The sequence below is a fragment of the Nerophis lumbriciformis genome, linkage group LG13 (assembly GCF_033978685.3).
Source record: "Nerophis lumbriciformis linkage group LG13, RoL_Nlum_v2.1, whole genome shotgun sequence".
NCBI classification, from domain to species: domain Eukaryota; kingdom Metazoa; phylum Chordata; class Actinopteri; order Syngnathiformes; family Syngnathidae; genus Nerophis; species Nerophis lumbriciformis.
The window spans coordinates 29,553,188-29,567,733 of NC_084560.2; the positions used below are offsets into that span (position 1 = coordinate 29,553,188).

The 14,546-nt window shown below is 37.7% G+C and overlaps 1 protein-coding gene across 1 annotated transcript in view; it reads right to left on the bottom strand.

Moving 5' to 3' along the window:
* The window catches only part of col4a1 (collagen, type IV, alpha 1), a 57,684-nt gene that overhangs the window by 13,694 nt on the left and 29,444 nt on the right, over nucleotides 1-14,546 (bottom strand). Inside the window, exons 2-12 of the mRNA XM_061971129.1 lie at nucleotides 3,867-3,920; nucleotides 1,970-2,059; nucleotides 1,847-1,891; nucleotides 1,719-1,763; nucleotides 1,570-1,632; nucleotides 1,422-1,475; nucleotides 1,295-1,321; nucleotides 1,133-1,207; nucleotides 1,009-1,071; nucleotides 898-933; nucleotides 761-799 (exon numbers count right to left, since the gene is read on the bottom strand). Of these exons, the coding sequence (XP_061827113.1) occupies nucleotides 761-799; nucleotides 898-933; nucleotides 1,009-1,071; nucleotides 1,133-1,207; nucleotides 1,295-1,321; nucleotides 1,422-1,475; nucleotides 1,570-1,632; nucleotides 1,719-1,763; nucleotides 1,847-1,891; nucleotides 1,970-2,059; nucleotides 3,867-3,920 (591 nt within the window). The remainder of the gene's footprint in view (nucleotides 1-760; nucleotides 800-897; nucleotides 934-1,008; nucleotides 1,072-1,132; nucleotides 1,208-1,294; nucleotides 1,322-1,421; nucleotides 1,476-1,569; nucleotides 1,633-1,718; nucleotides 1,764-1,846; nucleotides 1,892-1,969; nucleotides 2,060-3,866; nucleotides 3,921-14,546) is intronic.

Consider the following 14,546-nt stretch of genomic DNA (forward strand, 5'->3'; position numbering starts at 1 on the left):
GACTGAACACACGTTTATAAGGTTATTGTTGGATAATAGGAAAAATAAAACATAAGGCCATTATCTCTCACAAGGTAAAACATTTGGTTACATGTACTGATGTCAAAATATCCTCATTATTAGGCAGCATAAATATATATATAATTTAGTGGTTTGTATCACAAATATTATCCAGTTTTTTAAAAAGGTTTCCAGTGCAAAATAAATATTGCACATGTTTAAATATATTAAAATACAGTGTTTATAATGGTCTCATAGTGGTACAGTAGGAAGGGGATTCATATGGCCCCACTTGTCGCGGTTTACCTGACACATGAAACGTGATGAAATTGGGGCATACACTATCCACTTCAGCCTGCCATTAGAGTGTTGATATATATATATATATATATATATATATATATATATATATATATATATATATATATATATATATATATATATATATATATCTGCTGTCCGTGGCCCAACCAGAACTGGTCCATTTTTGGGTCACAACACATCAGTTGACTGCTTTTGAATAGCCCAAACATAATTTCCCAGCCAATTGGCAAAGACAGATAATAACAAAAAATATATTGCTTTTTACTTGTTTATCATTGTTTAAAAATTACTTACAATTGTTTTTAAATAACTAAAAAAATACAAAAATAAAAATGTATTGAACAATTTTTTTTCATGATAACAATTTTGGATCTAATGAACAAAAACACTTAAATAAATCAACCCATATCACATACTCGTAAAAATAAATTCTCACCTTATCTCCTTTCTCACTCACAAAGGCCAGTCTGTCACCCTTTGCGGAATAAAAATGTAAAAAGAAAACATTAAAATCAATAAAATCATCAAATACTGATATTGACGTCGTATGTTGTTCATATCTTTCCCATATACCTTCTCTCCAGGGAGTCCTGGTAGGCCGGGATCACCCTGTGGAAATACAACAATACCAGTATGAATTGTGTACATATTTGGTGAATTTAAGAGCAAGTCGGAATAACTCACTTTTGGTCCTACGTATCCCCGAGGTCCTGGAGGACCAGTCGGACCAGAAGGTCCAATGGATCCCTTGAGAAAGACATCGTGTGATCAAAATGTGTGTGATATTGCATGAACAGTGATAACTTACAGGTATTCCAGGTGTGCCAGGAAAGCCTCTGTCTCCTTTCAAGGGAATAATCCCAATCACACCACCTGGATCACCCTGCAAGAGTCATACGATAAGCAAGTCTCATCCATATGGTTGATATGTGATTGCTTGATATCTGTGTCATGTGATTGCAGCTTGCACCTTCATTCCAGGAAGTCCTGCGATGCCCTGAAAGGAGAGGAAATAGCCCACAAAGGCAACTGAATGTAGCAACATGGCTGTTAAATAATGTAATGTGTCTTGTACAGTAATGAGTGTGAGTGCTTACAGGTGGTCCTTGCAGACCATCAAAGCCAGGAATGCCGTCTTTCCCTCTATCACCCTAAAACACATAACTTTTACTACATGAAGAACAACAAAACATTTAACTGTCAGGATGTTTTTATTAGCTGTATAGTACAGAGTAAGTGGCTTACTTTAGTGCCGTTGCATCCTGGAACACCGTGAGGACCAGGTGGACCATCGTTTCCATTGATCCCCTTAATTGAAGAAGAATAGCAAGTTTAGTAATAATAATAATAATAATGTTAATTACCAATAATTCACAGGGGGAATATCAACTTACTGGTAAACCTGGGTTTCCTGGGAACCCTGGAAGACCAGGAGGACCCTGCAAGAAGACAAGCACGCTAGTTTTAATTCTGATTAAAAATACAAAATCAAAACATGCCGTCTTTTCCCCAAGATGCTTACCCGGACTCCTTTTATTCCAGGAGCCCCAAACTGACCTGGATCTCCCTGGGGAAGAAAGTCACATGCAAAAATGAATGAAAAAGATACATTTTATTGAGAATATGTTCACATATGTATGCTGACCTTGGGACCCATCGGTCCGGGGGGCCCCTCATGTCCTTGCAATCCTGGGAATCCCATATTACCTTGAAGACCAGAGAGCCCACGCTCACCCTGAGGATAACAATTTCAATCCGACAATCAATATGTAGTATATTTAAAGCTTTTGTCATAGCAAACTGTAGTAAATAAAAGGTACTTTAAGTAGTAAAATAATTGATAAACAAAATCAATTGAATAAAATAAACAAGTATTTATCTCACAAGATAAATCAGCAAATAAGTTAATATTACAAGGTCTTTATACATATTTACAAAAACAGAAATACAAGTAATAATTGGAAAGTGTGTTGTTATTGCAGAAAAGTAAATGGTACCAGCATAGAAAAATAATAACAATGTTTGTATTTATTTACAATTAAAAAAGGAAAAATTATTGTCTCAAAATAAAAAAATAAAAAATCCGCAAACTATTAGCAGCACTGTATACTAATAAAAAATAAAAATTATAATAATTATTATTATTTACGTTATCCATCCATCCATTTTCCACCGCTTGTCCCTTTCGGGGTTACGTTATTATTATTATGTTTTGTGTGTGCATTGTCAACAAAATACAATACAGCATATTAATATAATACAAACACAAAAATAAAAGTAAAATAATACATGCCTCAAAATAAAGGAACAAAAAAACTAGATAGAAGAATAAAATACAACAGAACAAAATGATTGTTTATCTGTCATACTTCTGGAATAATAGTATTATTATTGACGTTATTAACAATATTATTAGTACCGGTAGTATGTTTTGTGTATGCATTGTCAACAAAAGACAATATAGCATATTAATATAATAAATAATAATAGTATAACACAAAAATTAAAGTAAAAGAATACATGCTTCAAAATAAAGGAAAAAAACAAACTAGATAGAAAAATAAAATATAATAGAACAAAATGATTGTTTATCTGTCACACTTCTGCAAATGCAATTTTTATTGCAGAAAAGTGAATGGTGGCAGCAAAGAAAAATAATAAAAGTATGTGTATACATTTACAATAAAAAAGTAAAAGAAAAAGTGTCTCAAAATCATTGCAAAAAAATCAACAAACTATTTGTAGTGCTGAAGAAAATAAAAGCAAAAAATGTATGTATGCATTGTCAACAAAAGGAGAACCAAAAAATGGGTCTAAAAATTAATAACTAAATTAAAATATTAAAAACTATTCAAAAATATGCTACATTTATGATTATTAATTTTATTCGGAGGTCTATCTACATATAAAGACGGTACTAAATAATACATTTATATTTTACCACTAAATGGAGGATGTAATTGATTATTTGATTGTTTTGATTGACTTTTTATGGCCCCAAAACACCCTCCACATTTTAATGAATGAATAAATATTTGATATTAGACTTCGTATCTATTTATATTTGGCACATAAAGGCATAAAGGAGAAAATAATAAATCTCTGGTGTTGTTCCCACTAACTGCCACAAGAGGGAAGCATTTCTCAATGATGGCGCTCTTCTTGTTCTCTCAAAGCAGCCAAGAGGGAGGAAAAAAAACTGTCAGTGAGCTGTGAAAATGTATCATGTTTGGATCAAACTTAATCCCCCAGAACACTTAAACACTTGATTTGCATCTGTCGTGTTGAAATGTTGTGCTTCGAGCTCTGGGAAACATCATGTAGCGTCCTTCACATAGAGCAACACTTTTGGGAGATTAAAACAAATCTGTTTGGACTTTTTGAACATGTTGACTGACACCCAGAATTGACTCCACCTGTCATCTGTTGTTGTTATTGCCATGTAAAATGCTAAAAAGGCCAAACAGCAGTAAGACTTAAGCCTAAAGTATGCATGAAATTGCAGAGGACATAGCCAACATTGTGATGGGAGTCCTTCTTACTTTTGCTCCTTTCACACCACTGCAGTCACATTTTCCACATGATGTCCCACAACCCTGAGGGAAGAGAGGAAGAGCAAGGTTAATATTGTTTTGTTTTCCGCTGCTAGTACAACATAATAATAATAATGATAAATGGGTTATACTTGTATAGCGCTTTTCTACCTTCAAGGTACTCAAAGCGCTTTGACAGTATTTCCACATTCACCCATTCACACACACATTCACACACTGATGGCGGGAGCTGCCATGCAAGGCGCTAACCAGCAGCCATCAGGAGCAAGGGTGAAGCATACAGTATAGTCCAGTGCAAACATACAGGGAATAATATACAGCTCACTGTATATACCACAAACGGTTTTGTTTTAATACATGGGGTGCACAAATATTTCTTAAAAATACCATAACAGTGTGTAGACTTATTACAAATGTATATATATGTAATGCCATCTCTTTGGTTACAATGATTGGTCACAACATTATGCACACGTGCATAATGAATGAGAGCCAATACAAAAGAAAAATCAATCGATCAATCTAAGTTTATTTATATAGCCCTAAATCACAAGTGTCTCAAAGGGCTGCACAAGCCACACCGACATCCTCGGCTCAGGTCCCACACCAGAGCAAGAAAAAACTCCACCCAATAGGATACAATCTTAGGGGAATCTATAAAATACAATAAATACATACAAATATGTATTTATTTTTTTAATCTGCCTTTAAAAAGCTCTTTTTTTTCAAATCTGCATTTAAAAAGCAATTTAGATATTTTGACTGAAATGTTAAATACTAAAAAATATGTAGAGTTTACTAATAAATGTATCTAAACTAGCGGTGCCCAAACGTTTTGCCTTCAAGGGCCAAAGCGAAAATGTGCCACTGGTCCGTGGGCCAAACAGCAATTTTTTAGGAATTTAGCCTCATACCGCGATATACAAATACAAATTGTGTGCCAAATTCAGTTAACATGCAACTCTGCATCTTTTATGTACAATTTTAACCTCAAAACAATCCAAAAAGTCACTTTCTGCAGATTTGTGCCATTTCCAAGTGTAACCAGTTCCTCCTAGATATTTCATCTGATAGCGTTCAGATTTTACCCACACAGATTAGACCGGGGGTCAGCAACCGGCGGCTCTGGAACGGCTCTTTAGCGCCGCCCTAGTGGCTCCCTGGAGCTTTTTCAATGATGTGTAAAAATGGAAAAAGATGAAAAAAATAAAATAAAATTGTTTTAATATGGTTTCTGTAGGAGAACAAACATGACACAAACCTTCCTAATTGTTAGAAATCCCACCGTTCATATTAAACATGCTTCACTGATGAGAGTATATGGCGAGCGCCGTTTTGTCCTACTATTTTCAGCGTTCCTTGAACTCATCGTAGTTTGTTTACATGTACACCTTTCGCCGATGCTGCCACAGAAAGACGTGTTTTATGCCACTCCTTCTTTGCCTCATTTTGTCCACCAAACTTTTTATTCTGTGCGTGAGCTTTGTTGATATTATTGACTAGTTGGAGTGTTAATCAGTCATATTTGGTCAGGGCATGATAGCAAGCTAATCGATGCTAACATACTATTTAGGCTAGCTGTATGTACATATTGCATCATTATGCCTCGTTTGTAGGTATATTTGAGTTAATTTAATTTATTTTACTTATGTCCTCTCTGTATTTAATTTATATTTGCATGTCTCATGACACATAATCTGAATGTAATATTGGCTGCATTTCTGATAGTTGTGTGCCATGCTGTTCCAGACCACAGCAAACATTACCATACTTTCCAACCCTCCCGATTTTCCAGGGAGACTCCCGAATTTCAGGGCCCCTCCCGAAAATCTCCCGGGGCAACCATTCTCCCGAATTTCTCCCGATTTCCACCCAGAGAACAATATTGAGGGCGTGCCTTAAAGGCACTGCCTTTGCGTGCCGGCCCAGTCACATAATATCTACGGCTTTTCACACACACAAGTGAATGCAGGCATACTTGGTCAACAGCCATACAGCTCACACTGAGGGTGGCCATATAAACAACTTTAACACTTTTACAAATATGCGCCACACTGTGAACCCACACCAAACAAGAATGACAAACACATTTCGGGAGAACATCCGCACCGTAACACAACATAAACACAACACAACAAATACCCAGAACCCCTTGCAGCACTAACTCTTCCGGGACGCTACAATATACTCAGGGGCCACATGGAGGGAAATCGGTGCACACGCAGGCCGGACTATTAAAATCATGGCATTAAAACTAAAAAATAAAGACAACTTCCGATTGTTTTCTTTGGCCAAAAATAGAACAAACACATTCTGAAAATATTACAATATAAGTATAGAAAAAAATACCCGGCAGCGGTAAAGTTTAAATCGCTGGCGGGCCGTATTCGTGTCCTTTCTAATCTATTTTCTACTGCTTGTTACTCTCGGGGTCTCCTAGCCGCTCAGGCAAATCATATTGTCTAAATATGCATTTTCCCATTGATAACGTAACATCATCGCGCTCGCGCCGCAGTGTCGGGCGAGCGTGCGGCAAGTGCGTGAGGAATATACACATACAGTCGCGATCAAAAGTTTACATACACTTGTAAAGAACATAATGTCATGGCTGTCTTGAGTTTCCAATAACTTCTACAACTTTTATTTTTTTGTGATAGAGTGATTGGAGCACATACTTGTTGGTCACAAAAAACATTCATGAAGTTTGGTTCTTTTATGAATTTATTATGGGTCTACTGAAAATGTGACCAAATCTGCTGGGTCAAAAGTATACATACAGCAATGTTAATATTTGGTTACATGTCCCTTGGCAAGTTTCACTGCAATAAGGCGCTTTTGGTAGCCATCCACAAGCTTCTGGCAAGCCTCTGGTTGAATTTTTGACCACTCCTCTTGACAACAGCTAAATGTGTTTGTTTTTCTGACATGGACTTGTTTCTTCAGCATGGTCCACACGTTTAAGTCAAGACTTTGGGAAGGCCATTCTAAAACTTTCATTCTAGCCTGATTTAGCAATTCCTTTTTCACTTTTGACATGTGTTTGGGGTCATTGTCCTGTTAGAACACCCAACTGCGCCCAAGATCCAACCTTCAAGCTGATGATTTTAGGTTGTTCTGAAGAATTTGGAGGTAATCCTCCTTTTTCATTGTCCCATTTACTCTCTGTAAAGCACCAGTTCCATTGGCAGCAAAACAGGCCCAGAGCATAATACTACCACCACCATGCTTGACGGTGGGATTGGTGTTCCTGGGATTAAAGGCCTCACCTTTTCTCCTCCAAACATATTGCTGGGTATTGTGGCCAAACAGCTAAATTTTTGTTTCATCTGACCACAGAACTTTCCTCCAGAAGGTCTTATTTTTGGACACATAGACAAAGATAAGACCTTCTGGAAGAAAATTCTGTGGTCAGATGAAACTAAAATTGAGCTTTTTGCACACACGGACAAACTTCATGAATGTATTTTGCGACCAATCACTCTATCACAAAAAAATAAGAGTTGTAGAAATGATTGGAAACTCAAGACAGCCATGACATTATGTTCTTTACAAGTGTATGTAAACTTCTGACCACGACTGTATATATGTATACACACACACACACACACACACACACACACACACACACACACACACACACACACACAGCCCGGCCCCCGGACACATTTTTTTATTCCATTGCGGCCCGCGCGTCAAAAAGTTTGGGGACCCCTGGTTTATTCTATTAAAATACATCTCTATTGTTTCAGTGAACCTGATAAAGTTCAGTAACTAAGCTAAATTTAAAAAAAACAACGAAAAAACCTGCTCAAATTCTTTTTACTGACGTGAGCCAATGTTTTAAGGTAATATGATGCGAACTTCGATAAATCTCCCCAATTTGCCTCAACTACGTCAGGCTGGACACCGACACAGCTGGTCCCGGAACCCCCCCACCCCTTCCCCCCTGCTTCCTCTCTTCTGGGGTCTCCAGAGGACGATCCCTGGAGCATGCATCTCTCCCCATACACTTACCCCCTCCCCACCTTCCATAGTGCAGCTGTTTCTGGACTGACGTGGAAGGCCCCAAGCCAGAACCCTGTCAGAGGCTGTACGGAGGGGGGGGGGGGGTCTGGATATGCTCTAAAAAGACCACAAGAAAAGTCTTGCTCGTTCTCACAGCGGCAACAAGTAAGCAGCTCAGCATGAAACCTGCATGCTGATTTTTCATTCTTACACGCAATCCTCATGCGACACACCTGGTAAGTGAAGCAACATGTGCACCGTAGGAACATCATGAGAATATCTCCCACTTTCACACATGTGGCCTGGCTAAGGTGCGTCATTTCCCCCTTTAAACACCTTTCACTGCAGCGCACCTTGTTTTGTGCACGCACCTGCTTCACATCACATTAGTGTGACGCAAAAGTGAGGATTTGTGCTGAAAGTGTGCTTCTTTATGAAAATAAACGTATGGCCCGCAGCAATAAGAGCTGCTCTTGGTGTTGGATTATCATGATTCTTTTTTTTTGTTGTTGCGAGAAAACATGCAGGCCTATCATCAGCACCACTCATATGCAAACCACATCTGGAGGGCCTGAAAGGTGCTGAAAAGCACCCCTTAAGGATGTCACGCTAAGGCGTTTATTAGACAGAAAGAGTCTGTATTTTTTAAATAATATTATTTATGAACCATATTTAATGCACTGCAACGTGCAAGCCAACTCCTTTCCATGACACATTGTGGAGAGAATACATCTGTTCTGGGGTCCAACTGGACCCCTCATTATTTGCACCGGCAATGTTAACTTTCATACAAGTGTAATAAGAAGTTAAGGTTCGAATAAAGTAAAAATACAACATTACACTATTTGAAGAGGCCTGACTTATTGTACTGTATTTGTTTTTTGTTTTTTTGGGGGGGCGGAATCAATAGTATTCTGGTCAACTTAAAAGTTTTCCTATACAGTGAGTCTGAAAACCTTTTCCACATTTTGTTATGTTTTTTTTCCCAAAATGGAATAAATTAATTTTTGTCCTCAAAATTCCACACACAATACACTCTAACGACTATGTGAAAAAACATTTGTCGAAATTTTTGCAAACGCATTAAAAATGAAAAACTATGAAAAACTAAGAAATCACATGTACATGCCATGAAGCTCAAAGGTGAGTTCGGAAGCATCATATTTCTACTCAATTGGGGCGGCGTGGCTCGGTGGGTAGAGCGGCAGTGCCAGGAACTTGAGGGTTCCAGGTTCGATCCCAGCTTCCGCCATCCTAGTCACTGCCGTTGTGTCTTTGGGCTAGACACTTTACCCACTTGCTCCCAGTGCCACACACACTGGTTTGATTGTAACTTAGATATTGGGTTTCACTATGTAAAGCGCTTTGAGTCACTAGAGAAAAGTTCTATATAAATATAATTCACTTCACTTCACTAACTGATCCTCCTTGAAACCATTCACAGCGTATATACGACTACATTCCGGTACTATGGTTTGCAAAAGAGTTGTCTTTTTCAAAAGTCATATTTTCAAAATTAAAGTTGGTTTAATGTTATTTAAATACATTTTGCAATACAAATGTTATCATATTTCAATTGTATGAGTGAAAGAAAAACAATCTCTGCATAGCAAAAGAGCTACCTTCTTTTTTTTTTCTATATTTTTTTTAGGTTTTTACTCAAAATTAATGTTTATATAACATTTTTTGAATACTTTTTGCTATACAAATGTTATATTTAAATTTTGTGAGTGGCAGGGAGATTTCCTACAAAAAAATTGGTGTACATTCAAATCCAGAAAACAGCGTACGCAAGAAAATACCGTAATTCACATGTCTGTATTCATCAATCTAAGCACATTCACTCGTTATATCTTTATCAGCGTGGAATTGATCACTTTTATAAATACACAAATCATATTGACATTTGACTTTTTTTTGTAATACTGTTTGCCATACGAATGTTATATTTTATGTTTCTTTTTCAAGAGTCAAATTATTGTTATGTTTTTAGTCAAAATTAATGTTGTTTAAGGTTTTTTTAAAATGTTTTTGCATTCAAATGTTAGCACATTGTGCAAGTGACAGGAAGAAAAGCTCTGACTCGTCATTCAGACCACCACGTTGGTTTTGCACGTGTTCATCTCCAGACCTTAAATATAATACGATATATGACCTACTCAGTGGCCTAGTGGTTAGAGTGTCCGCCCTGAGATCGGTAGGTTGTGAGTTCAAACCCCGGCCTAGTCATACCAAAGACTATAAAAATGGGACCCATAACCTCCCTGCTTGACACTCAGCATCAAGGGTTGGAATTAGGGGTTAAATCACCAAAAATGATTCCCGGGCGTGGCCACCGCTGCTGCTCACTGCTCCCCTCACCTCCCAGGGGGTGATCAAGGGTGATGGGTCAAATGTAGAGAATAATTTCGCCACATTTAGTGTGTGTGTGACAATCATTGGTACTTTAACTTTATTTACAGAAGTAGTTTTTATAAATTGTGGAATAGGGTTGTATCATGGTATACTAATAAAGTACAGCGGTACCAATGAGTTAAAAACGGTACTATGGTGCCTCTGAAAAATACAGTTTTTTGGGGGGTTTTTTTACGGACATGACGGCGCGCCGTCGTCACATCGTGACATTGCTGGTAATAAGAGCAGATGTTCGACAACGCACATACTGTGTACTTACAAGCAGACACGATGTGGAGACATAAGAGGCAGAATGGACGCATTTTGGCTTAAAAAGCAACAATAAAGATGAAGCTATAAACACGGAAGTGCTTTAAAACATAGCTAGATAGCTAGCGGCTGACGTCCATCTGCGGTTGGCAGTGTTTTAGCTACTTCGCGATAATTAATCCTCGCCTCCATGGCAACAAATAAGTACGTTTCTTATAAATATGCCCGCAGGACGAGGAATATATAAACATGCTTCACTACACACCGTAGGAGGATACAATAACAGCTAACATGTAAACAAATCGGTGGATCTATACACACATCGATTGTTACGATACTATGTACAAGAGCCATATTTAGTCGATACTACAATGATTACATCAATATTCTTTATTATCGTAAAGTAATTTTTTTCATTGTTTATAAAGTCAGGAAATACGTCCCTGGACACAGGAGAACTTTAATAATGACCAATGCATGATCCTGTAACTACTTGGTATTGGACTGATACCAAAATGTGTAGTATCACCTAAAACTAATGTAAAGTATCCAAACAACAAAGAAAATAGTGCTTATTACATTTTAACAGAAGTGTAGATAGAACATGTTAAAACCGAAAGTAAGCAGATATTAACATTAAATGAACAAGTAGATTAATAATCCATTTTCTACTGCTTGTCCTTCATAATTTTGACAAAACAATAGAATGGAAAATGAAACAATAATAAAGTTAAGTTAAAGTACCAATGATTGTCACACACACACTAGGTGTGGTGAGATGATCCTCTGCATTTGACCCCTCACCCCCTGGGAGGTGAGGGGAGCAGTGAGCAGCAGCGGTGGCCGCGCCCGGGAATCATTTTTGGTGATTCAACCCCCAATCCCAACCCTTGATGCTGGGTGCCAAGCAGGGAGGTAATGGGTCCCATTTTTATAGTCTTTGGTATGACTCGTTCAGGGTTTTGAAATCACAACCTACCGATCTCAGGGCGGACACTCTAACCACTATGTTACTGCATACGTCAGCAGACTAATTAGGAACCTTTGTTTGCTTACTTACTACTAAAAGAGTAGTTGACTAGTATGTTCACTATTTATTTTATGACAAAACTATTCTTTGATTGCAATAATAAACATGTTTAATGTACCGGTACCAAGATATTGGTATCGGGACAACCCTATTGTGGAATGATTGAAGAGGTGAGTGATTGCTTGTCGGCAGCCTCACGTGTCTGCAGGTCCTAAAAACTGTGAAAGGTGTGTTCTAGTAACCTTGGATGCAACACAAAACAGTGTTTTGCTGGAACTTGGAAGTGAGCTTGTATTACACACATGGTAGCAAAAGGATGATTTGTGCAAGGAAACACATGAGTCAGGAATGTCCAGGAACATCACTCTCCTAGCAAGTGACATCATCGCAAACACACGTCTGTGGGAGCTTGTCTAAGAGCTATACAGGTATTGGACAAAAAGATAAATATGCAGGGTTCAAACTTGGGCTGCACACTGTAAAGTGGGCCCCTGGCAAGAATTTAGGGTCCCAGAAGACAACTTCTGTTAAAAGTCATGCATTCATGCTCAATTGTGGTGCAGATCAGAATAAAGGGGCATATTTTGAATGATGTTCCCATCTCAGCATGTAAGAGTGTCAAAGCACGAGTGTTGTAACGATACCAATATTTTGGTACTGGTACTTAAATTTTTTTGGTACTTTTCTAAATAAAGGGGACCACAAAAAATTGCATTATTGGCTTTATTTTAACAAAAAGGTACATCAAACATATGTTTTTATTGCAAGTTTGTCCTTAAATAAAATAGTGAACATACAAGACAACTTGTCTTTTACTAGTAAGTAAGCAAACAAAGGCTCCTAATTTAGTCTGCGGATGTATGCAGTAACATATTGTGTCATTTATCATTCTATTATTTTGTCAACACTATTAAGGACAAGTGGTAGAACATGAATTATTAATCTACTTGTTCATTTACTGTTAATATCTGCTTACTTTCTCTTTTAACATGTTCTGTCTACACTTCTGTTAAAATGTAATAATCACTTATTCTTCTGTTGTTTGATACTTTACATTAATTTTGGATGATACCACAAATTTGGGTATCAATCCGATACCAAGTCGTTACAGGATCATACATTGGTCATATTCAAAGTCCTCATGTGTCCAGGGACATATTTCCTGAGTTCATAAACATAATATACATTTTTAAAAAACGAAAGAAGATGTGATGCCAAAAAATATCGACGTAATCATAGTAGTATCGACTAGATACGTGCCTGTACTTGATATCATTACAGTAGATGTTGGGTTTAGTTCCACCAATGGTGTTTGTTTACATTTTGATGCAGGTGAGCTACGGTGTGTAGTGAAGCATGTTTAGCTATTCCTCGTCCTGCAGGGATGATACTTGTAAGAAACTTACTTTATTTGTCGCCATGGAGGCGAGAATTAGTGATTTAGAAGTAGCTAAAACACTGCCGACGGCGGATGGACGTTAGCTGCTAGCTAGCTAGCCATGTTTTAAAGCACCTCTTCCTGAGGGCGTTTCAGTGTTATAACTTCACCTTTATCTTTAGTTTTTAAGCCAAAATGCGTCTGTTCTCCCTTTTCTGTCTACACAGAGGGCGGTATAGCTCGGTTGGTAGAGCGGCCGTGCCAGCAACTTGAGGGTTGCAGGTTCGATCCCCGCTTCCGCCATCCTAGTCACTACCGTTGTGTCCTTGGGCAAGACACTTTACCCACCTGCTCCCAGTGCCACCCACACTGGTTTAAATGTAACTTAGATATTGGGTTTCACAATGTAAAGCGCTTTGAGTCACTTCAGAAAAAGCGCTATATAAATGTAATTCACTTCACTTCACTTCACACTGTGTCTGCTTGTAAGTACTCTGTGATTGTGTGCCGCCGAACATGCTCGTCTGCTCGTAAAACCAGCAATGTCACGACGTGACTTCGACGGGGGCGCGGGATCGGTACTTTTCAGAGGCGGTATAGTACCGAAAATGATTCATTAGTATCACGGTACTATACTAATACCGGTATACCATACAACCCTACCAGGCACCATAATAGACACACAAAGGACATCCGTGGTATCTCTTTACGTCATCCTCCATGAACCAAGAAGTAGCCGGATAACGAAACAAACAAGACCTAGCAGCGTAGCGGGCACCATAAAAACAACAAGGTTTGTGTCAAGCTTGAAGGGCATCCAGCAAGGCTACAATACATCCAAAAACAAGGTCAGATGACGCTGAATGTCCACCAAGGATGGAGAAAAGTGTTATTGCATTAGCAAGCTGTATATTTGAACTCGACACGTGACCCTTTAAAAGAAAAAGGAAGAAGGAGAAAGTGGGAAGACAAAAAGAAAATACTAAGGAAGTGGTTTACTTCTTTTTACACTTTATGTGATTAAAGAATGATAAAAAATGAACTCATTTTCTCATCTTATTAGGCGATAGCCATTAAACACTGAGCATGTTTTTGTTGTTACGTGTAGATATTACCAGTGGTTAAATTATCTTTAAACTCTTATGACAATGAAAAATGTTATAAAATTTGATTTGTGACATGTAATCGTCGAAATTTGCCTTATTTAGACGCTTAAAATGAACAGTGGCCAACTTTTTTTTACAATTGTAAAAAATGTGTTTTATTGCTGTTGCATTTCAATAATACCAGTGGTTCCCTTATTTTTACACTTGTACAGCAGTGAAAATTTTATAAAATGACATTTTTAACACACAACATTGGAAGTCCGACTTCACCATTATAGACAGAGTGTTTCATTGCTGTTGCCAGTGGTTAATTTATTTTTTTGGAGTTCTCAAAAGATAGATTCACATCCGATTCGTGATTGTTTTTTTATTCCGATTACGAATGCATTCATCATTTTCAAATATATATATTTTTGTACTTTTTAAGAACACATTTTTAAAAATGTTTTTTAGGCCATCTCCATGCTTACTCGCTGCACGCATAC